At 45.9% G+C, this 23684-nt stretch overlaps 1 protein-coding gene across 2 annotated transcripts in view; it reads left to right on the top strand.

The window, feature by feature from the left end:
- pnp6 (purine nucleoside phosphorylase 6) overlaps positions 1-23684 on the top strand; it is a 77574-nt gene that overhangs the window by 38148 nt on the left and 15742 nt on the right. For both annotated transcript variants that reach the window (XM_078211181.1, XM_078211180.1), the window contains exons 2-4: positions 2038-2207; positions 3255-3358; positions 17879-18054. In XM_078211181.1, the coding sequence (XP_078067307.1) occupies positions 2038-2207; positions 3255-3358; positions 17879-18054 (450 nt within the window). The remainder of the gene's footprint in view (positions 1-2037; positions 2208-3254; positions 3359-17878; positions 18055-23684) is intronic.

Here is a 23684-nt window from a genome sequence, read left to right as displayed (position 1 = left end):
GGTGGAAGGGAAAGGGCAGACTGTGCTCAATTTCCTCACTGTTGTCCCCAGCATTTCCCAGAGGATGTGGTTTCAACCAATCCGGGAATGTCACTATTGAAGGAGCTCGGTGCAAAGGGTGGGGATATAAGATCCTGAGGGGGCTTGACCGAGTGGATGCCGAGGGGATGTTTTCCCAGTGTGGGAGAGACTAGAACCAGGGGGATCTAGTTTAATAATAAAGGGTTTCTCACTGAAGACAGAGATGAGGAGGAATTTCTTCTCTCTATGGAATTTTCTCCCCCAGAGACCGGAGAAGGTTGGGTCATTGAGTATATTCAAAGCTGAGTTAGATGGATTTATGGTCGAAGAGGAAGTCAAGGTTATAGGAGACAGGCAGGAAAGTGGGGTTCGGTCCACAATCAGATCAGCCCAGATTGTGGCTGAATGGCCAACTCCTGCTTCTAATTTCTGTGTTCTTGCAGGACCAAAAAATGTTACCCAATTATTCACAATGGGGAAATAGAGACAAGGGTGCAGTCAGATATCCTTCTGCAGAAGGTGTAGAGAAGAAAGAAGGGGTCTGATTCAGGCTCCAAGCCATCCTCCATGAACAACATGGCAGCTTTATCAGGGAGAAGTCCCTACTCAGCAAACAACAATTCCCCAGGAGCCTCGAACCGACTTGAGATGAGGATGAGCTGTTCTGATGTTAGGATAAAGATAGAGGAAGATAGTGCACCTTCTTCTTCCCAATATTCATCATCTTGGTGTCAAGTATTTGTGGCACAGAGGAACTTCTCAACCTGAAGCACTGGACACAAATTCCGGCTTCATGTTTGTGGGTGGGTTTTGCGCAAGTCTGTGTGTTGCAAGTGTGTGAATGTTTCAGTGAGTTTGTGCATGTGTGTGCAGGAGAGTGGTTGGGTGTGTGTGCAGGAGAGTGGTGTGTGAGAGACTGTGTAGGCGTGTGCGACAGAGTGGGTGGCTGTGTGTGTGTGTGTGTGTGGATGGGTGTGTGTGCAGGTGTGCTGGTTGGTTCAGTTGGCAGGACGGCCAACAACACAGGGTGGATTGGAGTCCTCCCCCTTTTCCTGCCCCTGGTGGAGATCATGGCAGTGTGGGCCAAACCTGCCCTCAGGCAGAGAACTGAGCTCACAGCAAAATCCCACAAATAGCAATGTGCTCAGAGCCACATCGTCTGTTTTTGTGACGTTGATTGAGGGATAAATATTGGTCAGGAACCCAGGGATAACTCCTCTGCTCATCTGTCAAATAATCCATGAGGAAAGACAAGTCCTCTGTTTACCATCCCGTTAAATAGGCAGCACCGCTGACAGTGTAGCACTTCCTCAGAATTGCACAGGGGTGTCAGGCAAGCTTTTTGTATTGGAGTCCTGGAGTGGGACATGGACCCACAATTCTGAGATAACAATGCCACTGACTGAGCCAAGGCTAACACTGCTGACCCTTACCCTTGTGGGATGTCCAGCTGTCAGTCCCACAGAGAGTCACAGAGGCTCCAGTCACCCCTCCAGCTGCATCTCCTGCTCCCTCACCAACTCCTGTTCCTCACTTCAGTTGCTCAGTCTCTGCAGGAGCCTCCATCTTCTCAGCTGTCCTGACGGAGCATTTCACAGTACTGTGAAACCAGAAAAATGCCAAAGAATGTTGGTTTGGCAACCTCAAATACAAATCTGAAGACCTTCCCGACAAAAACCAAATAATCTGCAGATCACAATATAGCCGAGGCTGTGAAAGAAACACATATCCCAGAATTGATATACCTCGTCTGTCCTTTGCCTTCCCTGGGAGTATTTGATGGGACAGTGTAGAGGGAGCTTTACTCTATATCTAACCCTGTGCTGTACCTGTCCTGGGAGTGTTTGATGGGGGCCATGAGTGTCTGTCACCACTGCTATCTCTCATCTGGCAGACAACAATATTTAAGAATAAAACACAGTTTTTGAGATATAATTGAAGGCTGTGTGTAGAAGTCATTGAATCGCTACTTTGATCATTCTATCTCTCCCTCTCTCTCTCTGCTCACATATCCAGGAACACCTACAATGAATATAAGGAGACAGCTGATTGGTTGTTAGCTGAGATCAGGATCCGTCCTCAGATAGCAGTGATCTGTGGATCTGGCCTTGGGGGACTCGCTGATCTGCTGAGTGACAAGACCACAATTCCGTATGAGAAGATCCCACGCTTCCCCAAGAGTACAGGTGAGCAAGGGGCGGGCACTGTCAAAGCACAGCACACCTACCGCCATATACAACACAATCCACCTCCCTGTACAACGCAATCCACTACCGTGTACAACGCAATCCACCACCGTGTACAACGCAATCCACCACCATGTACAACGCAATCCACCACCGTGTGCAACGCAATCCACCACCGTGTACAACGCAATCCACCACCGTGTACAACGCAATCCACCACCATGTACAACGCAATCCACTACCGTGTACAACGTAATCCACCCCCTGTATACAACAAAATCCACCCTCCTGTACAACGCAATCCATCCTCATGTATAATGCAATCCACCCCTATGCACAGCACAATCCCCCCACCCCTGTGTACAACACGGTCCCCCCCACCCCTTGTACAGCATATTCCCCACCCCATGTACAGCACAGTACCCCCCCATCTCATCCCATGTATAGTAGAGTCCCCTCGCCTGTGTACAGCACATTCTCCCCACCACCATGTGCCAAATGTCAGTTTGGTGTCGGGTGAATCTGCCTGGGTTCTCACCTGGTTGCTTCCTCTGAATTTGAAGGTTATGGGTTAAAGACCGACTCCTTGTTCCATGTACTGGAGCACAAATACTGGCTGTCAGAGATTATCTGGGGGTGGGGGGAGGGAGGGGGGTCATTGATTGTTTTGCTGTTTGTGGTATCCTTCTGTGTACAAATTATCAGCTGTGAATGCCACATTACAACAGGGACTGTATTTTCCATTGCCTGGAAATGGGCTTTGGGATGCCCTGAGATGGTGACAGGAGCTGTGGAAACACCAGTCCTGTCCTTTCATTAGTTGCTGATCTCTGTGATGACTACGTGGTCAAGGGGTGACGGTGAGGAATTGTCTTTGAACTGACCCCTGAGAGGACCTGTGTGAAAGACTGTCCATAACCCGTAGCAATGCTCCACTCTTGACCGATGGTAGTTGAGACCACCACCTGGTTAGAGTTCTGGCCGCAACTTACAGGAAATATGTTTGACCCAGATTCTATCCAATGCTTACTCACTAAATCCTTTCAGTTCCAGGTCACGCAGGGAAGCTGGTCTTTGGGGAGCTGAGAGGGAAGCCATGTGCCTGTATGCAAGGCCGGTTCCATTTCTACGAGGGTTACCCAATTAATGAGGTTAGTGTGTTACTGCATACTGCTGAGGGGGTGGGGAGTACTACATACTGGCTGGAGGGGGTGGCGAGGAGGGGAGAGTTAGCAACACTCCAGATTCAGAACATGTCTTACGATTAACCAGCCCTCTGGGAAAATTCGTGTCTTGATAACCATCCCGGAAAATCCCATGAATGCCAGAGGTGAACACCAGCACCCTTGATTGGCTGCCACCTCTACCACCACACCACCACTCAAACATCTCCATGTAATTTTACAACAGGATTTTCCCCTCTTTTGGCTTCAGTTATTCACTGGAGATAATTGGGAAGCGATGTATACCAGCTGATCCTTCACCATGCAGCCTCTTCCAGTTATACTGAGGCTCTGTGAAAATGCTGACAATATAAATTCACATTACATCACCAACACACCCTTGGGCAATTCCTACCTACCAGCCTCCAGAAGCATCATCCCATCCCTGAGCTAACAGTGAGTCCCACTCCCCTGTCACCCACTCTGCTCCAGGGTAAGCAACACCTCCATTTTAAAAAATTCTTCTTAGTTTCAAATCCCTCCGTGACCTCAACCTTCCCTATCTCTGTAACCTCCTCCAGTCCCCACAATTCTATCTCTGTAATCTCCTCCAACCCCCACAACGCTCCCTATCTCTGTAACATCCTCCAGCCCCCGCAACCCAATTTATCTCGGTAACCTCTTCCAGCCCACACAATCCTCCCTATCTCTGTAACCTTCTCCAGCCCCACAACCCTATCTATCTCTGTAACCTCCTCCAACCCCCACAACCTCTCTATCTCTGTAACCTCCTCCAACCCCCTCAAACCTTCCTATCTCTGGAACCTCCTCCAGCCTCCAACCCTTCCTATCTCTGTAACCTCCTCCAACCCCCAAAACCCTATCTATCTCTGTAATCTCCTCCAACCCCACAACCCTCTCTATATCTGTAACCTCCTCCAGGCTCCACAACCCTCCCTATCACTGTATTATCCTCCAGCCCCCATAACCATATCTATCTCTGTAACCTCCTCCAGCCCCCACAACCCTATCTATCTCTGTAACCTCCTCCAGCCCCCACAACCCTATCTATCTCTGTAACCTCCTCCAGTCCCCACAACTCTCCCTATCTCTGTAATATCCTCCAGCCCCCACAACCCTCTCTATCTCTGTAACCTCCTCCAGGCCCCACAACTCTCCCTATCTCGGTAACCTCCTTCAGCCCCCACAACCCTATCTTTCTCTGTAACCTCCATCAGCTCCCAATCTCTGTAACCTCCTCCAACCCATCAACGGTCCCTTTCTCTGGAACCTCCTCCAGCCTAAAACCCTCCCTACCTCTGTAACCTACTCCAATTCCCACAAACCTATCTATCTTTGTAACCTCCTCCAGCCCCCAGCCCTCCCTATCTCTGTAACCTGGGACTATCTCCCTCTCCCCTACATCCAATCCGGTCACACCTCTCTCCCCGCTCCTCTGCTCCTCTCTTCTTCTCCCTCCGCCTCCTCTCTCTCTATCCCTCCCCCTCTTCCTCCCCTTCTTTCTCCTGCTCCACTTCGCCCCCTCCCCCTTGCCCATCACTAATTGCCCTTGAGAAGATGGGAGTGAGGTGTCTTCTTGAACTGCTGCAGTCCCTGAGGTGTAGGTACACCACAATGCAGTTAGGTAGTTCATTCCAGGATTTTGACCCAACAACAGTAAAGGAACGCCGTTATATTTCCAAATCAGGATGGTGAGTAACTTGGAGAGGAATCTGGTGTTGTTCCCAGATATCTGCTGCACTTGTCCTTCGAGGTGGTAGTGGTTGTGGGTTTGGATGGTGTTGCCTAAGGAACCTTGGTGAGTTGTTGCAATGCATCTTGTAGATGGTACACATGTTGCCATTGTTCATCGGTGATGGAGGGATTGAAACTGTAAACTGGTTCTCCAGGTCTGGCCTTGTCCACACTCCGCTTCCTTTACATCTCACCAGTTACCATCTCTACAAAGTCTTCAATGTTTTCTTAAATCTGTTTTCCCCCTTTGATCTTATCTTCTATTGTTTCCTACAATACTTTGGAAGTTCCTTTGTTTTAAACTCAATAGCCACTATATTTTAAAAGTACACTTACCTTACCTTTCCTCATCTGTTTACAATCTTCCAATTTATAAATATTCCCTTTTGAAATATAGAAGTTAATTTCAAACCACTTCTTTACATAAGTTACCTTACGTAAATTTTTATTCAAGTTCTCCTGGTTTCCTCTATTCAACACCATATCAAAACAAATACCTTCATACTTCTATTGACTTTTGACCTTTGCAGTCTTTTTGTCTCTAATCCAACTAAATCAATCAGACCCCCACCAGCTTGTTCTCCAGTACATGAGAACATGACACCGATATTACAAAAGACAAAATATTGAAACTCTGATTTTCCTGACACTGCCAGGAGAGTAAAGTGGTTTTGAACTCTGCCAAGGTCCTGAGACGTTGTCCCTTTCTCCAAGCACACCGGAAACAGATCTGTAAGCCCATTAAGGATCCCATCACCTCCTTCTTTAGAGACTTTGGGCGTGATTTTACAACCATGCTCACCCCAAGACCTGAAAATCCCGCCCAAGGCCAACGGACCTTTGCATGGTCTGTGCCCCACCCGCTACGATTCCCTCGGCAGGACGGGAAAATTCCTCCCTTTGTCTGGAATTCCTTCATATTCCAGGGAATTTGAGTCATGCTGAAACAGTCTTCATCCCATTTTGGGCTAATGGTCCGTCCAGCTCCTGATATCACTTCCCTCAGTGGAATCTCTGTGATGGCTGTTTCCTGTGCCAACTACCAGTCACCAAATAGGTTCTCAAAGTGTTCTGACCATCAGTGCAAGATGGACTCTTTGCTCAAAGTTTTCTAGCTGTTTCCACTGGCGGGATCTTTCAGTCCTGCTGACGGCAACCCCCACCGTGCATTCCAAATCCAAAAGGTGCCAGCGCTTTGGGTGTGGATGCCCTTCTGTGCTTTTAAATCAAGTTGTTTGCTGGAATTGAGAATTAATGATGTCAAGTTCATACCCCATTCAGAATTTCAGCAGTTTCCAACACCATGTCTGCTTGGTTGTACTTGGTCATTGAACCCATCAATCTCTTCCCCCGGCACTCAAAAACAGTCTTAAGTGCTGCCCTCTAGCTGCTAGCTGACTGAGTAATGGTCCTGCTTAGTTTTTGGGGGAGGTGGGAACTGCCATCATCTGCAACACCTGAACAACCAAAGATCTCCTGAATTTAGCACAAAAACCCCTCAACATACCCTTGTCAGCCATAAACCCCCTCAATAATACCCTCTCCTCAACAGTAACCCCCCTCAAAACTCCCTCCTAAACTGTAAACCCCTCAAAACCCCCTCTTCAGCAATAAACCCCTCAGTAAAACCCCTCCTCAGCAATAAACCCCCTCAATAAACCCCCACCTCAACACTACTCCCCCTCAATACACCCTCCTCAGAATAAAGCTCCTCAATATTATCCCCTCAGCAATAAACCCTTCAGTAAAACTCCCCATCAATAAACCCCTCACTACAACTCCCTCCTCAATAAAACTCCTTCTCAAAACTAAACCTCTCAAGTTAAACCCTCTCAATAATACCTCCTCCTCAATAATAAACCTCCTCAATAATATCCTTCACAACACTAAACCCGCTCAGTTAAACCCATTCAGTAATACCTCCATCTCAACAATAAACCTCCTCAATAATTTCCCCTCCTCAACACTAAACCCCCTCAATAATTCCCCCTCAACACTAAACCTCTCAATAATTTCCCCTCAACATCAGACCCCCTCAATAAAACCTTTCCCTCAACACAACCCCCTCAGTACATCCACCTCAACATTAGAGCCCCTCAATAAATCCCCCCTCAACACTCAACTCCCTCAATAAACCCACCTCAACATAAAAGCCCCTCAATCAAACCTCCATCTCAACAAATACTCCGCTTCAGCAAATACTCATCTGAGCAAACAGCCCCCAGCCCAGCCTCATGACCTCAGGGACTGGAGTTACCATACTCCAGAGGGGGCCTTCACACTCTCTGCAGCGTGGCCTAACCTGTGACCTCTGTGACTCCACAGCGAGACCATCAGTCTTGGCCTTGATTAGGAGGAACATTCCCCTCAGGCCCTCCACAGAACTGGACAGAATCGTGCCAATGCCTTAGTGGTCCCATTGTGTGTCCTTGTTGAGAGTGCAAACCTTCACCTGCCCCCAGGTATCTGCAATAGCCCACATTGCAATGAAGTGTTAAGTTAATAGAGTCATTAGTTACACTCACAGCTTCCATATCCGTCAGGTAAGAACAACAGATGGTCTCATTACTGACTGCAATTCAGCAACAATAAATTACACTTCAGGCATATGACATGTCAGGCTTGAAGCATAACTAGGACAAAGGAAGCTGTGATGTTCATGTAACTCTCCAAGATGAACGATTAGTCCATTTTTCTGTTAGCATGCAAATTCCACTTTATAGTGAACTACAGTTCTTTAAGATCAGCTGCCTCACTTCACACTCACCAATCACGTCCTACAGACCAGGTTGTCTGAGCATACCTTTAGAAACATAGAAAAACTACAGCACAAACAGGCCCACAAGTTGTGCCGAACACATCCCTACCTTCTAGACCTACCTATAACCCTCCATCCTATTAAACTCCATGTACTCATCCAGGAGTCTCTTAAAAGACCCTATTGAGTTCGCCTCCACCACCCCTGACGGCAGCCGATTCCACTCGCCCACCACCCTCTGTGTGAAAAACTTACCCCTAACATCTCCCCTGTACCTACCCCCCAGCACCTTAAACCTGTGTCCTCTCGTAGCAGACATTTCCACCCTGGGAAAAAGCCTCTGAGAGTCCACCCGATCTATGCCTCTCAACATCTTATACACCTCTATTAGGTCTCCTCTCATCCTTCGTCTCTCCAAGGAGAAAAGACCGAGCTCCCTCAGCCTATCCTCATAAGGCATGCCACTCAATCCAGGCAACAGCCTTGTAAATCTCCTCTGCACCCTTTCAATCTTTTCCACATCCTTCCTATAGTGAGGCGACCAGAACTGAGCACAGTACTCCAAGTGGGGTCTGACGAGGGTCTTATATAGTTGCATCATTATCCCCGGACTCCTAAACTCAATCCCTCGATTGATAAAGGCCAGCACACCATACGCCTTCTTAACCACCTCCTCCACCTGCGGGGCCGATTTCAGAGTCCTATGGACCCGGACCCCAAGGTCCTTCTGATCCTCTACCGTACTAAGAGTCTTTCCCTTTATATTGTACTCCTTCATCCCATTTGACCTGCCAAAATGGACCACGACGCATTTATCTGGGTTGAAGTCCATCTGCCACTTCTCCGCCCAGTCGTTCATTTAGCCTCGTTCCTAGCAACAAGCTGGTGAAAGGCAGGCTCAGGACAGTTATCTGGAAGGATTTCTTCAAGTACCCAATGTTTCCCACTGGCAAGATTGTATGGACAGTAAGAAGTCTCACAACACCAGGTTAAAGTCCAACAAGTTTATTTGGTAGCAAATACCATAAGCTTTCGGAGCACAGCTCCTTCGTCAGATGGAGTGGATATCTGTTCTCCAACAGTGCACAGACACAGAAATCAAGTTACAGAATACTAATTCGAATGCAAATCTCTACAGCCAGCCAGGTCTTAAAGGTACAGACAATGTGGGTGGAGGGAGCATTCAACACAGGTTAAAGAGATGTGTATTGTCTCCAGACAGAACAGCTAGTGAGATTCTGCAAGATCAGGGGGAAAGCTGTGGGGGTTACTGATAATGTGACATAAATCCAACATCCCGGATATCCACTCCATCTGACGAAGGAGCTGTGCTCCGAAAGCTTATGGTATTTGCTACCAAATAAACCTGTTGGACTTTAACCTGGTGTTGTGAGACTTCTTACTGTGCTTACCCCAGTCCAACGCCGGCATCTCCACATCAAGATTGTATGGGACAGGCCTCTCACCTACCCAGATTATCAGTGCCAATACTGGACAACTATCTAAGCTCAGGTTCAGGGTTCTAGGCAACATGGAGTGGATTGGGATGTGGGGCTAGGGTAGGGGAGGGGGGAAAGTGACTGCTGTTGAAGCATGGTGTTCAAAGGATCAGGGAACCTCTCAAATGGAAACGGCCTCCAGGGATATCTCTCCAATAAAGTAAGTGTGGTGTCAACTGCAGATCATTCTTTCCACCGATTCCTGCCATGGCCATTCAAACATTAGTCTTGTAACCCCTAGCAACACCAGGTCCTTAAATAAAAGCAAAATACTGCAGATGCTGGAAATTTTACGTAATAACAGAAAGTGCTGGAAATATTCAGATCTGCCAGCATCTGTGGAGAGAGAGACAGAGAGTTAATCACATCAAATATGACTTCTCCAGCATAGTTCTTCAGTTCTTGTATGACTATTTTTATAACATTAGACACTTGTTGTGATTCAGCCTCATGGAGGTGGTAACAGCAGGAACTCTTACATTGCCACCTTATTGATAGAATCACAGAACCTTACAGCACAGAAGGAGGCCATTCAACCCATTCTGTCTCTGCTGGCTCTCTGAAATTGTTTCTCTTGTTGTTTGGGAAAATCCAATTAGAGACCGGTGACTTTTTATTTAAAGTAGACGATCGTTTGAAATCCCAGTTACCCACCAGGAGAATAAAGTCATAAGAATCCACAATTTTCTTTAAAATAAAACAATTTACAATATCTATTCTGTACTCTAACATTCAGAATTAACATGAGGTAAATATGAATTAACAGGAAAACTGTAGTGAGCACATGACACTGAATATTTAGGGTGGGATATTACGACCTTGCTCAGGCGAGATCATAAAATCTCGCCCGAGGCTTGTGGAGATTTCTGTCTGCGAGCCTCACCCGCCCTAATTCTGGAGCGGGCAAGGGAAAAAATTCTGGCCTAAATGGCAGATGTGATCCCATGGATTTCTCAGCAACCCACCCAGACTTCAGTGACCTCTGTGAATCTCAAAATCCTCATAAAACTCTACCTCAGGAGGGATTTCAGCTCCTCACTTTCAAAGGTCTCGCCTCTGAATTCCCTAAAATGCCACTCAGACTTGGACTTCGTCAATGACTGCTCACCCTCCTGAGACTGTGTTCCATGGGATTCACAAAGCTGTTCTCCTGCTAGCACAGTCCCATCTTTTTCACAGACTTCTAGCTTCACTAAACTGGCATTGCCCTTGAGTTCCTCCTAACTATAAGTACTGAGATATAAATGACTCCCGCTGCTTCCTCTGAGCCCTAACCCTCTCCAGCATGGAACCAACAGCCTTCCACTACCTTCTCAGCTCCCCGGGACCTTTCCTGAGCATTAACTGAACCACACAGCCGCCAAGGCTTCTCTCTCAGCTGTAAACCACACAAAAGCCCAAACTGCAAGTAACTCCCTGCCCAACAAACACACAGATAAATTGAAACCAGAGAAATTTCTAAAGCTCCATTCATCCCCATGATAACATAGCCTTTCAGTGTTCATTAAATGCTTTTAAACTACTATATCTTCAACGCCCAGAACAAAACATCTTTCTCGACTGAAATTCTTTGCATGTATTATAGACACTGTGGGTGGGATTTTCCACCTCCCTACACTCGCGGCGTATTTTCCAGCAGTGAAGGCAGCTTGTCATTGGCTGGTGGCAGGATCTTCTGGTCCCTCTGATGTCTAAGTAGTTTTCTGTGTCCCGCACTCTCCACCGCCAGGGAATGCACTGCAGGGGGTTGCCATCAGCCGGACTGGAAGATCCCACCGGCGGGAATGGCTGGAAAATTTCGGTCCATGTCTCCAATAAGGTTAAGACCATTTGCTGTTTTATGATATTATCTACCTAGCTGTTAACCCCTTAAGTCAATATGGCCTCGACCTTTTAAGTGTAATAGATTCCAAGCTGCTTTAGTTACATTTATCCCCTTTTTCTACAGAAACTTTAATCTTCCTAGAACTAAACATTTACTCTAAAATATTAATATGGACCATGCACTAGGTGTTCGTCACACACTCCCTCAGCACCCTGCTTTTTCTCCATTGTCCTGTTGTTTGTTTTTAAAGAATTTATTTAATTTCCTTTAGAAAGATATTATTGGATTTGCTTCCATCCGCCTTTCAGGCAGCGAATTCCAGATTGTAACACCTTGCTGTGCTTCACCTTGTTTCTGGTTCTTTTACCAATCATTTTCAATCTGTGTCCTTATGAGTGGAAACAGTTATTCCATCAAAATTCCTTATTAATTCGAATACCCCTAATAAATCTCCCTTCAATCATTTCTACTGTGGGTCAAACACCAGTTTTTCTAGCCTCTTCATGTAAGTGAAGACCTGCACCCTGGTGCCAGTCTCATAAATCTCTGCCTCCCCTCTGAAAACGTCTCTAAAGTGTGGGTCTGAGAGCTGAGAACAGTACTTCACTGAGAGCTCCAGTGTAAAGATTTGAGTATGACTTCGATTCTCCAGAAATCATGTGTTTCTGAAATGGCAAATATCCCGAAATGAATAGGTTTCACCATTACTGTGATTGTAACAGGTTCCACCGTTACTAAAATTGTAACAGGTTCTAACATTGCTGGCACTGTAATAGGTTCAACTATTACTGTGATAGAATCCATAGAATCACTACAATGTAGAAGGAGGCCATTCGGCCCATCGAATCTGCACTGACCACAATCCCACCCTATTCCCATAACCCCACATATTTACCCTGCTAATCCCCTTGACACTAGGATCAATTTAGCATGGCCAATCAATCTAACCTGCACATCTTTGGAGTGTGGGAGGAAACCAGAGCACCCAGTGGAAACCCATGCAAGACACAGGGGGAATGTGCAAACTCCACACAGATAGTGACCTGAGGCCGGAGTTGAACCTGGGTCCCTGGCTTTGTGAGGCAGCAGTACTAGCCACTGTACCACTATGCCACTGATTGTAACAGGTTCCACCATTACTGGGACTGTAACAGGTTCCACCATTACTGGCACTGTAATAGATTCCACCGTTACCACCGTTAGTGGGAAACTAGAAGATTGGGAAATCTTTAAAGGTCAACAGAAAGCTACGAAAAAAGCTATAAAGAAAAGTAAGATGTATTATGAGAGTAAACTAGGTCAGAATATAAAAACAGAGAGCAAAAGTTTCTACAAATATATAAAACAAAAAAGAGTGGCTAAAGTAAACATTGGTCCTTTCGAGGATGAGAAGGGGGATGTAATAGCTGGAAATGAGAAAATGGGTGAGGCATTGAACAGGTATTTTGTGTCGGTCTTCACGGTGGAAGACACAAATAACATGCCAAAAATTGATGACAGGAAGGCTATGGCAGGTGAGGACCTAGAAACTATCATTATCACGAAAGAGGGAGTGTTGGACAAGCTAATGGGGGCTAAAGGTAGACAAGTCTCCTGGCCCTGATGGAATGCATCCCAGGATACTAAAAGAGATGACGGGGGAAATAGCAAATGCACTAGTGGTAATTTACCAAAAATCGCTGTACTCTGGGGTAGTTCCTGCAAATTGGAAAACAGCAAATGTGACGCCACTGTTTTAAAAAAGGAGGTAGATAAAAGGCGGGTAACTATAGGCCGGTTAGCTTAACTTCCATAGTAGGGAAAATGCTTGAATCTATCATCAAGGAAGAAATAGCGAGACATCTGGGTATAAATTGTCCCATTGGTAAGACACAGCATGGGTTCATGAAGGACAGGTCATGTTTGACTAATTTGGTGGAATTTTTTGAGAACATTACATGCGCAGTGGACAATGGGGAACCTGTGGATGTGGTTCCCCATCCACAGGTATCTGGATTTCCAGAAGGCATTTGACAAGATGCCGCACCAAAGACTGCTGCATAAGAGGCTAAGAGGGAGTTGAAGAGCGAGCTTAGAAGGGCTAAAAGGGGACATGAGAAGACTTTGGCGGATAGGGTTAAAGAGAATCCTAAGGCGTTCTATAGGTATGTCAAGAACAGAAGGTTGGTTAGGGCAAGTTTAGGGCCAGTTATAGATGGCAGAGGGAAGTTATGTGTGGAACCGGAGGAGATTGGTGAAGCATTGAACCAATATTTCTCTTCGGTGTTCACGCAAGGGGACATGAATATAGCTGAGGAGGACACTGGGTTGCAGGGGAGTAGAATAGACAGTATTACAGTTGATAAGGAGGATGTACAGGATATTCTGGAGGGTCTGAAAATAGATAAATCCCCTGGTCCGGATGGGATTTATCCAAGGATTCTCTGGGAGGCAAGAGAAGTGATTGCAGAGCCTCTGGCTCTGATCTTCAGGTCGTCGTTGGCCTCTGGTATAGTACCAGAAGATTGGAGGTTAGCGAATGTTGTCCCATTGTTTAAGAAGGGGAACAGAGACTTCCCCGGGAATTATAGACCGGTGAGTCTCACTTCTGTTGTCGGCAAGATGTTGGAAAAAATTATAAGGGATAGGATTTATAGTTATTTGGAGAGTAATGAATTGATAGGTGATAGTCAGCATGGTTTTGTGGCAGGTAGGTCGTGCCTTACTAACCTTATTGAGTTTTTTGAGAAAGTGACCAAGGAGGTGGATGGGGGCAAGGCAGTGGACGTGGTATATATGGATTTTAGTAAGGCGTTTGATAAGGTTCACCATGGTAGGCTTCTGCAGAAAATGCAGATGTATGGGATTGGGGGTGATCTAGGAAATTGGATCAGGAATTGGCTAGCGGATAGGAAACAGAGGGTGGTGGTTGATAGTAAATATTCATCATGGAGTGCGGTTACAAGTGGTGTACCTCAGGGATCTGTTTTGGGGCCACTGCTGTTTGTAATATTTATTAATGATCTGGATGAGGGTATAGTTGGGTGGATTAGCAAATTTGCTGATGACACCAAAGTCGGTGGTGTGGTAGACAGTGAGGAAGGGTGTCGTAGTTTGCAGGAAGACTTAGACAGGTTGCAAAGTTGGGCCGAGAGGTGGCGGATGGAGTTTAATGCGGAGAAGTGTGAGGTAATTCACTTTGGTAGGAATAACAGATGTGTTGAGTATAGGGCTAACGGGAGGACTTTGAATAGTGTGGAGGAGCAGAGGGATCTAGGTGTATGTGTGCATAGATCCCTGAAAGTTGGGAATCAAGTAGATAAGGTTGTTAAGAAGGCATATGGTGTCTTGGCGTTTATTGGTAGGGGGATTGAATTTAGGAGTCGTAGCGTTATGTTGCAACTGTACACAACTCTGGTGCGGCCGCACTTGGAGTACTGTGTGCAGTTCTGGTCCCCACATTACAGGAAGGATGTGGAGGCTTTGGAGAGGGTGCAGAGGAGGTTTACCAGGATGTTGCCTGGTATGGAGGGGAGATCCTATGAGGAGAGGCTGAGGGATTTGGGATTGTTTTCGCTGGAAAGGCGGCGGCTAAGAGGGGATCTCATTGAAACATATAAGATGATTAGAGGTTTAGATAGGGTGGATAGTGATAGCCTTTTTCCTCTGATGGAGAAATCCAGCACGAGGGGGCATGGCTTTAAATTGAGGGGGGGTAGTTATAGAACCGATGTCAGGGGTAGGTTCTTTACCCAGAGGGTGGTGAGGGATTGGAATGCCCTGCCAGCATCAGTTGTAAATGCGCCTAGTTTGGGGGCGTTTAAGAGATCCGTAGATAGGTTCATGGACGAAAAGAAATTGGTTTAGGTTGGAGGGTCACAGTTTTTTTTTTTAACTGGTCGGTGCAACATCGTGGGCCGAAGGGCCTGTTCTGCGCTGTAATGTTCTATGTTCTATGTTCTATAAGATAAAGTGCGTTAACAACACCAGGTTAAAGTCCAACAGGTTTATTTGGTAGCAAATAAACCTGTTGGACTTTAACCTGGTGTTGTTAAAACTCTTACTGTGTTTACCCGAGTCCAACGCCGGCATCTCCACATTAAGATAAAGTGCACGGTGTTACGGGTAATATATTAGCATGGATAGAGGATTGGTTAATTAACAGAAAGCAAAGAGTGGGGGTAAATGGGTGTTTTTCTGGTTGGCGATCAGTGGTGTGCCTCAGGGATCAGTGTTGGGACTGCAATTGTTTACGATTTACATCGATGATTTGGCCTATAGTTACCAAGTGTAGTGTGTCAAAATTCACAGATGACACTAAGATGAGTGGAAGTGCAAAGTGTGCAGAGGATGCTGAAAGTCTGCAAAGGGTTATAGATAGTCTAAGTGAGTGGGCAAGGATCTGGCAGATGGAGTACAGTGTTGGTAAATGTGAGGTCATCCATTTTGGTAGGAATAACAGCAAAATGGACTATTATTTAAATGGTAAAAAATTGCAGCATGCTGCTGTGCAGAGGGACCTGGGTGTCCTTGTGCAAGAATCACAAGGAGTTGGTTTCAGGTGCAGCAGGTAATTAAGAAGGCAAATGGAATTTTGTCCTTCATTGCTAGAGGGATGGAGTTAAAAACAGCGAGGTTATGTTGCAGCTGTATAAGGTGCTGGTGAGGCCACATCTGGAGTACTGTGTACAGTTTTGGTCTCCTTACTTGAGAAAGGATATACTGGCACTGGAGGGCGTACAGAGGAGATTCACTAGGTTGATTCCGGAGTTGAGAAGGTTGGCTTATGAGGAGAGACTGAGTAGACTGGGGCTATACTCATTGGAATTCAGAAGAATGAGGGAAAATCTTATAGAAACAATGATGGGGTAGAGCTAATCATAGATTATGAAGGGAATAGATAAGATAGAAGCAGGGAAGTTGTTTCCACTAGCGGGTGAAACTAGAACTAGGGAGCATGGCCTCAAAATAAGGGGGAACAGATTTAGGACTGAGTTGAGGACAAACTTCTTCACACAAAGGGTTGTGAATCTGTGGAATTCCCTGCCCAGTGGAGCAGTTGAGGCTACCTCATTGAATGTTTTTAAGGCAAGGATAGATAAATTTTTGAACAGTGATGGAATTAAGGGTTATGGTGAGCAGGCGGGTAAGTGGAGCTGAGTCCACGAAAAGATAAGTCATGATCTTATTGAATGGCGGAACAGGCTCGAGGGGCCAGATGGCCTACTCCTGCTCCTAGTTCTTATGATCTTATGTCACTGGCACTGTAACAGGTTCCACCATTACTGGAATTGTAACAGGTTCCACCATTACTGTAATAGGCTCTACCATTACTGCCACTATAATAGGTTCCACTATTACTGTGTTCCACTCATTCCAGGTTAATCAGCTTGCACCTCTTTCAATTTGGTGAATTGCATTCACTGCTTCCAATGTGATCTCCTCTATATCAGAGAGACCAAGCGTAGACTGAATGATCACTTAGCTGAGCACCTTCTATCTGTGCGCAATCAGGACCCTGACCTGCCGGCTGCTTGCCATCTTAACACCCCATCCTGCTCCCATGTCTGTCTGTCCTTGGCCTGCTGCAATGTTCCAGTGAAGTTCAACGCAAACTGGAGGAACCGCATCTCACCTTCCGGCTAGGCACTTTACAGCCTTCCGGTCTCAACATTGAATTCAACAACTTCAGATGATTAGCTCTACCCCATCTCGACCCCTTTTTTCATTTTATTTAATTTTTTACTGTTCTCTCCCTTTTATTTCTTTCTTCATTTATTGTCTTTCTTCATTTTTCTTCCCCTCCACTCTTTCCCCCTACGCGTTGGACTGGGGTGGGCACAGTAAGGAGTCTCACAACACCAGGTTAAAGTCCAACAGATTTATTTGGTAAGAAGTTCATTAGAAGTTGGCATGAGAAGGTGGTGGTGACCTGCCTCCTCTAAGCACTGCAGTGTGATACAGCTGAGTGTTTTATTGGCTCACATTCAAGGGCAGTGAAGAGTGAACTATGTTGAAGTGGGACTGGAGTCATGTATAGACATTGACCAGGTAAGGACAGTCAATCTTCTTTTCAAAAGGATATTAACTAACCCGTTTTATCTTCCAATCTGGTCTTTCTGTGTTACCATGTTTACAACCCCCCGTTCCTTACCTTTTCTCCCCATTGCTTCCCCTTTACCTCTTTTTCTAAATTTTACCTCTCTCCCACCCATTTCCCCCTCCCCCCACATCTTCATCTGTCACAGCTTACCCTCTGATTTTAGCTTATCTGCCGTTTGGACATTCACACCCTTTATTCTCTCTATGGACTGCCATTTGCAGCCTTTTTCCCCTGGTTTTTGTGGCTATGACTCATCTTTCATTCCCTCACCCTGCAGTATAAATATCTCCCACTTTCTCTGCCTTTTAGCTTTGATAAAGGGTCACCTGGACTCAAAACGTCAGCTCTTTTCTCTCTTTACAGATGCTGCCAGACCTGCTGAGATTTTCCAGCATTTTCTCTTTTGGTTCCACTATTACTGTGATTGTAACAAGTTCCACCATTATTGGGACCGTCTCAGATTCCACCGTTAATGGGACTGTAACAGATTCCACAAAATTCCATTACCGAGAGTGTAACCACTTCTGTTGTCAAGAGTGTAACTGATTCCGTTACTGGGAGTATAATAATCTTCACTGTTTGTTCACAGGTAACCTTTCCTATCCGGGTTTTCCACCTGATGGGTATTGAAACTCTGATTGTGACCAATGCTGCCGGGGGCTTAAATGATGAATTTAAAGTCGGTGATATCATGATCATCAACGATCACATTAACCTGCCAGGCTTTGCAGGGCTGAACCCACTGCGAGGCAGCAATGAGGAGAGGTGAGTTAGCAAGGATCCTTCCATACAGAGGGCACAGCCAACAGATATGAATAATCTCTTCAACATTGCTACTTTTCACACACAATTCTCTTCAATATAACCTCAATTATTCACTAATATAGAACAGGGAATTCACAATCTCACTCCTACCTTGCCCATTCCCTCCCCCCACCCTCTATTGTTACCAGGGACAAATTCAACTCTGCAAGGCATCTTAGCCAGGTCGAATTCTATCCTGAGCTGACATCCACACTGAGGGTTGGCTGAATAGAGGTCAGGAGCCACGTCTGAGTCCTGTTCCTCTACTCCACCCCCCTCCTCTTCCCCCCCCCCCCCCCACCCCCCAACCATTTCCTCCTCCCGACTCTGCGGTTTCAACCCACACTTGTTACTCCAGCTGAGCTCAGCCAAGACAACATAGCCCAAGGACTGAACTTCGGATGTTTTCTATTGGTCGCTGTTACACCAAGTCTACCCAACTGGGAATGTGAGTTATAAGTCCTACCTTTAATGGTAACATCGCCACATAATCTCCAGTGTTGTAAAGGAACACCCCTGTAGACATGCCTGGTATCTCCCAGTCATACCTAGTTACCATGTTTTGATGATTAGAACTGGAGCCAGCGAGTGTGTCATATTACACTCTGAGGTCATAGATCTCATCAGTGACATCAATGAGACCTAACCACAATCCACTGCTCTTTATTAATGTCATAGCCAGAGTCACCAATGGGTAAATGATGGTGACTGAAAAGCACCAATGGATGCGTGAACAAGTATCTCTCTTTGATAACATTGGGATGGCAAATATAGCTCTTCCATTTGGGGCACAATTATGGGCTAGAAAGTGGGAAAAAAGCTAATTAGTCAGGGTTCCTGCTTCTAATACCATGCATCCACCCCTAGTTGGAAAACACTCGTGTTTGAATGGGGATTTGATTAGGTTTGTTTGTCTGTTGGCCTCTATCCTGGCCTCTCTCAGAACAGCTGGAGGCACAAGACTGGCAGCCTGGCCTCTGGCAAGGGGCTAGGGGTGGCGTTCAAGTTGTCCAGTAGGAGGTGCCAGAGAGCACACTCCCTTTGAGGAAGTGCCTGGGGCGAGGAAAGGACGTGACTCATCTACATTCGAATAGCTTGTGGACACGCCTCTATATAAGCTTGAAGAATGAGGCTCTGGAGATCTGCCAGAGGCCATTGAGCCCATCCCAAGTAATATCCTCCTGGGGACAATTGCTTGATCTGAAAGGTAAATATGAGTCTGAAATATAAGTTTGTAGTCACAGCCCCACCACTGGAAATCCTAAAGATCACCTCTAAATCACCTTCATTTAGATGTTTTTCATCATAATTACCATGAGGGTGGCATGGTCGCACAGTGGTTAGCACTGCTACCTCATAGCACCAGGTTCAATTCCAGCTTTGGGTCACTGTCAGTGTGGAGTTGCACGCTCCCCCCGTACCTGCGTGGGTTTCCTCCGGGTGCTCCAGTTTCCTCCCACAGTCCAAAGATGTGCAGGTTAGGTGGATTGGCCATGCTAAATTGCCCCTTAGTATCTAAAGATGTGTAGATTAGCGGATTGAATTTCATTATTCTTGGGATGTGAGCAAGTCCAGTATATAATGCGCATTAGAAGTTGTGATGTGGAGATGCCGGCGTTGGACTGGGGTAGGCACAGTAAGGAGTCTCACAACACCAGGTTAAAGTCCAACAGGTTTATTTGGTAAGAAGTTCATTAGAAGTTGGCATGAGAAGGTGGTGGTGACCTGCCTCCTCTAAGCACTGCAGTGTGATACAGCTGAGTGTTTTATTGGCTCACATTCAAGGGCAGTGAAGAGTGAACTGTGTTGAAGTGGGACTGGAGTCATGTATAGACATTGACCAGATAAGGACAGTCAATCTTCTTTTCAAAAGGATATTAACTAACCCGTTTTATCTTCCAATCTGGTCTTTCTGTGTTCACCATTTTTACAAAGACCAACATCTTATTTTCAGAATTGTTTTAATGGTTGTACCACACATTATATATTAATGCATATTTTACAGCACAGAAACAGGCCATTCAGTCCAACTGGTCCATGCTGCTGTTAATGCTGTACATGAGCCTCCTTCCACCTTCCTTCATCTCACCTCATCAACATATCCTTTTATTCCATTCCCCCTCAGGTGTTTGCGGAGAGAGAAACAGAGTTAATGTTTTGAGTCTGAGTGACCCTCTTCCTCAGAGCTGAAGAGTGGAAGATATGTGATGGATTATATATTTGGAGAGTGAGCTGGCGAAGGTGGAGCAGAATATATGGTCAGCGATATGTGGGAGCTCAGGAGAGATTGAAAAAGATGTCATGGGAACAAGACAAAGGGAGTGTTAATGGTAGTGTTAAAGACTAAAGAAGGTGCTAATAGCAGCATAAAGGTAAGGCAGCAGAAGGTGTTAATAGCAGAACAAAGGTCAATGCTCTGTGAAAGCAAAACAAGTTACAGTGGCCCCTGTGAGGGAGGAAAAAAATATCAAAATGGAGAGGAGTGTGCATGGTCTGAGGTTGTTGAACTCTGAAGCTTGTAAAGTGCCTAATCGGAAGATACAGTGTTGTTCCTCCAATTTCCAGCATTTTCTGTTTAATTTCAGACTGCCAGCATCCACAGAATTTGATTTTGTCCCTCTGGTGTTCGCCCAGCTTCCCCTTCAATATATCCTTGCTATTTAAGGTCTTGTGTGAGTAAGTTCACATTCTGGGCAAAGAGGTTCCTCCAGAATCCCCAAGTGACGATCTTATATTTATGGCCATTAGTTTTGGAGTTCCCCTCGAGTGGACCTATCCTCCCCAGGTTACTCGAGTGGACCTATCCTCCCCAGGTTACTCGAGTGGACCTATCTTCCCCAGGTTACTCAACCAAATGTTTTCGCAGTCTTTTATTGGATCTTCACTTATCAATTCTAGGGAATAGAGCCCTGACTTCTACAACCTTTCCCTGACAGGTATAATATCTCACTTCCGCTATCATCTTAGGAAATGTTTATGTTCCCTCTCCAAAGCCTCTATCTCTTTCTCCTTATAGGCTGAACCACTCTCAGTTCATGCAAAGGTAGTCTAAACAACATTCAGTACAAGTTTAACATCATTTCATCATTCTTTATTTCTGACTGTCTAGAAATGAACCCCAGTGTTTTGTGTGCTTTTTAAAATTACCTTATCAACCTATGTTCCAATTTTCAGCGTTTTGTGTCTGTGTCCCCAGATCGCTCTGTTCTTCAATTGCATTGAGACACTCATATTCTAAGGAGTTTGTGGCTTCCTTATCCTTCCGACCAAAACGAAGCACCTTCCATGCGTCTATATTGATTTTTTTTTTTCAGTTACACACACTTTCTGCAAGTTTATTAATGCCTTCCTATATTTGTTGCAGCTCTCTTCAGAGTCAACTACAGGTCCCAGTTTAATGTTCCCCACAATTTTTAAAATAATACTGCCGACTTCTAAGTTCAAATTGTTTATGGAAATCGAGAATAACAGTGACCTCAGTGTCCCTGTGGAACACCTGAATAACTGCTTTTAATCTGTACCTCTGTTCATTCTGCTCCTGTCTCCTGACTCCACATGCTCTAACCTTAGTTCTGTGCCTACTGTGCAGTACCTTGTCAAAGGCTCTAAATATATTAAATCTGCTACATTATCCCTGTCTATCCTTTCTGTTCCTTCTTCAGAGAATTTAGTATTTAAAATTTAATTTGGTCAAGAATGGCTTTCCTTTTTGAAACCTGTGCCGACTATTTTTCGAATATTTTCAGTTTCTAGATGTTTTTTATTGTTTCTTTAAGTAAATATTGCACAGATATAAAATAATTGGTGAAAAGGCCAGAGGGGTGTTAAGAATTATTTTTTTACACAGGAAGTTAATGGGCCATCATTTGTTACATCAGGCCATCAAAATCTGTCATTAGCTACACTTGTCCTTGTACATTTGGGCTTTTAAATTTAATCTTGCACAGCAAGTTGCTGAAAATGTAAACCAGTGAGGGAAACAGAGGCTCGGTTTCCCCCTGGAGACAGGAAACAGCAGCAATATCTGTTTTAGTGTCAAAAACCACCTCCAGTGGTATCATGGCTGAATTTTATCTATTCCTCGGGGTGAACTTTTAACTGAAATTGAGACCAAGGTTGGGATATTCCCCCTGTGCCCCCCCCCCCCCCCCCCCTCGCCCACACCGCATCCTCCACAGCGTATTTCCTGACGGCAGAGGCAACTCACCATTAGCCACTGGCAGGATCTTCTAGTCCTGCCGAAATGTGCAATGTTTTGTATGGTTCACTTGTCTCATTGCCAGGGAACTCACTGATGGGAGGTATCACCAGGACTGGAAAATCCTGCTGACAGACAGGGCTGGAAAATCCCACCAGTGTTTCCTGACCAATTAAAGCAACTGGGCACAGGAATAAAAGCAGATTTCAGCTAACCCATGGCAGCACCATCACTGAGCCTGCTGCTCGTCCTGAAGGAAAGGATTTGGTGCCAAACTTTGCCACTGCACCACAGCAACCCCAGGTGGTGCAGGGGAGCCAAACGCCTGGCACTGATGAGGGTGAGGAGACAGCTCCTCTTCCTGGAAGGTGGCTTTCGGAGGCCACCTCGTCATCAGGGCACCTTTTATGTTCAGTGTCACCTTTCTTCACCACCTATTGCTCCTGCTTTCTTACTTCCTTGTGGTGAACCATCGTTGGTTCACCACTGGGGGTTGTTACTATGTTACTGTTGGGCTAGGGTGTTGTTACTGTGGGGGTTGTACTGTGTTGTTGGGTTAGGGTGTTTACCTGTTATAAGAGTTATCATGGCACATTCCAGTGGGGTCCCGCCTCCGGTGGCGAGGTATAAGACCCCCTGCTCCGGCAGGACCCCTTCAGTCTGAACTGGTGTATTCGTGTTAGTAGTTCCTTTGTTACTCTATTAAAGCCTTCAATACCGAAGCCTTGATTCCATGTGCTTATTGACGCGCATCAATTTAATAGAGTAAACAGAAAACTCACAGCTGTACAACAAGAAGAAAAACAGAGAGTATGGAACAGATTCTAAAACCGGATCGTCTGACACTGGACCCACGTGCGGTCGGTGCAGCTAACACATTCGACCATTGGTGGAAGTGCTTTGAGGACTACCTGGCAGCCTCGGTAGCTATCACTACAGACAGTGATAAACTCCAGGTCCTCCACGCAAGGGTAAGCGACACGATTTACCTAGCCATTCGTGCAGCTCCCACTTACCTGGGTGCCGTCGAGCTCCTAAAAAAAAGATACACTATGCCACCCAACGAGATACATGCTCGTTACCTCCTCGCTACACGACGTCGGCAGTCGGGCGAAACCATGGAGGACTATGCCAACGAGCTCCTGCAGCTTGCCAGGGGTTGCGACTGTAAGGACGTATCAGCCGAACAGTATATGTACGACCTCGCCCGAGACGCGTTCGTAGCAGGGGTAGGGTCCTCGTACATCAGGCTTAAATTGCTGGAAAAGGGGAAACTCAACTTGACCCAGGCAATGGAGATGGCCGTGAGGTTGGAGGCGGCGTCGAAGAGCTTGGCGCTGTACCCCGAGGACCACGTGCAGTCAACGTGGTTGGAGCAAGCTCAGCTCCCTCC

Source organism: Mustelus asterias, chromosome 4 (genome assembly GCF_964213995.1).
Source record: "Mustelus asterias chromosome 4, sMusAst1.hap1.1, whole genome shotgun sequence".
NCBI classification, from domain to species: Eukaryota; Metazoa; Chordata; class Chondrichthyes; order Carcharhiniformes; family Triakidae; genus Mustelus; species Mustelus asterias.
The sequence above is the reverse complement of the archived record's forward strand: the minus strand, read 5'-3'. Positions and strand labels throughout refer to the sequence as shown.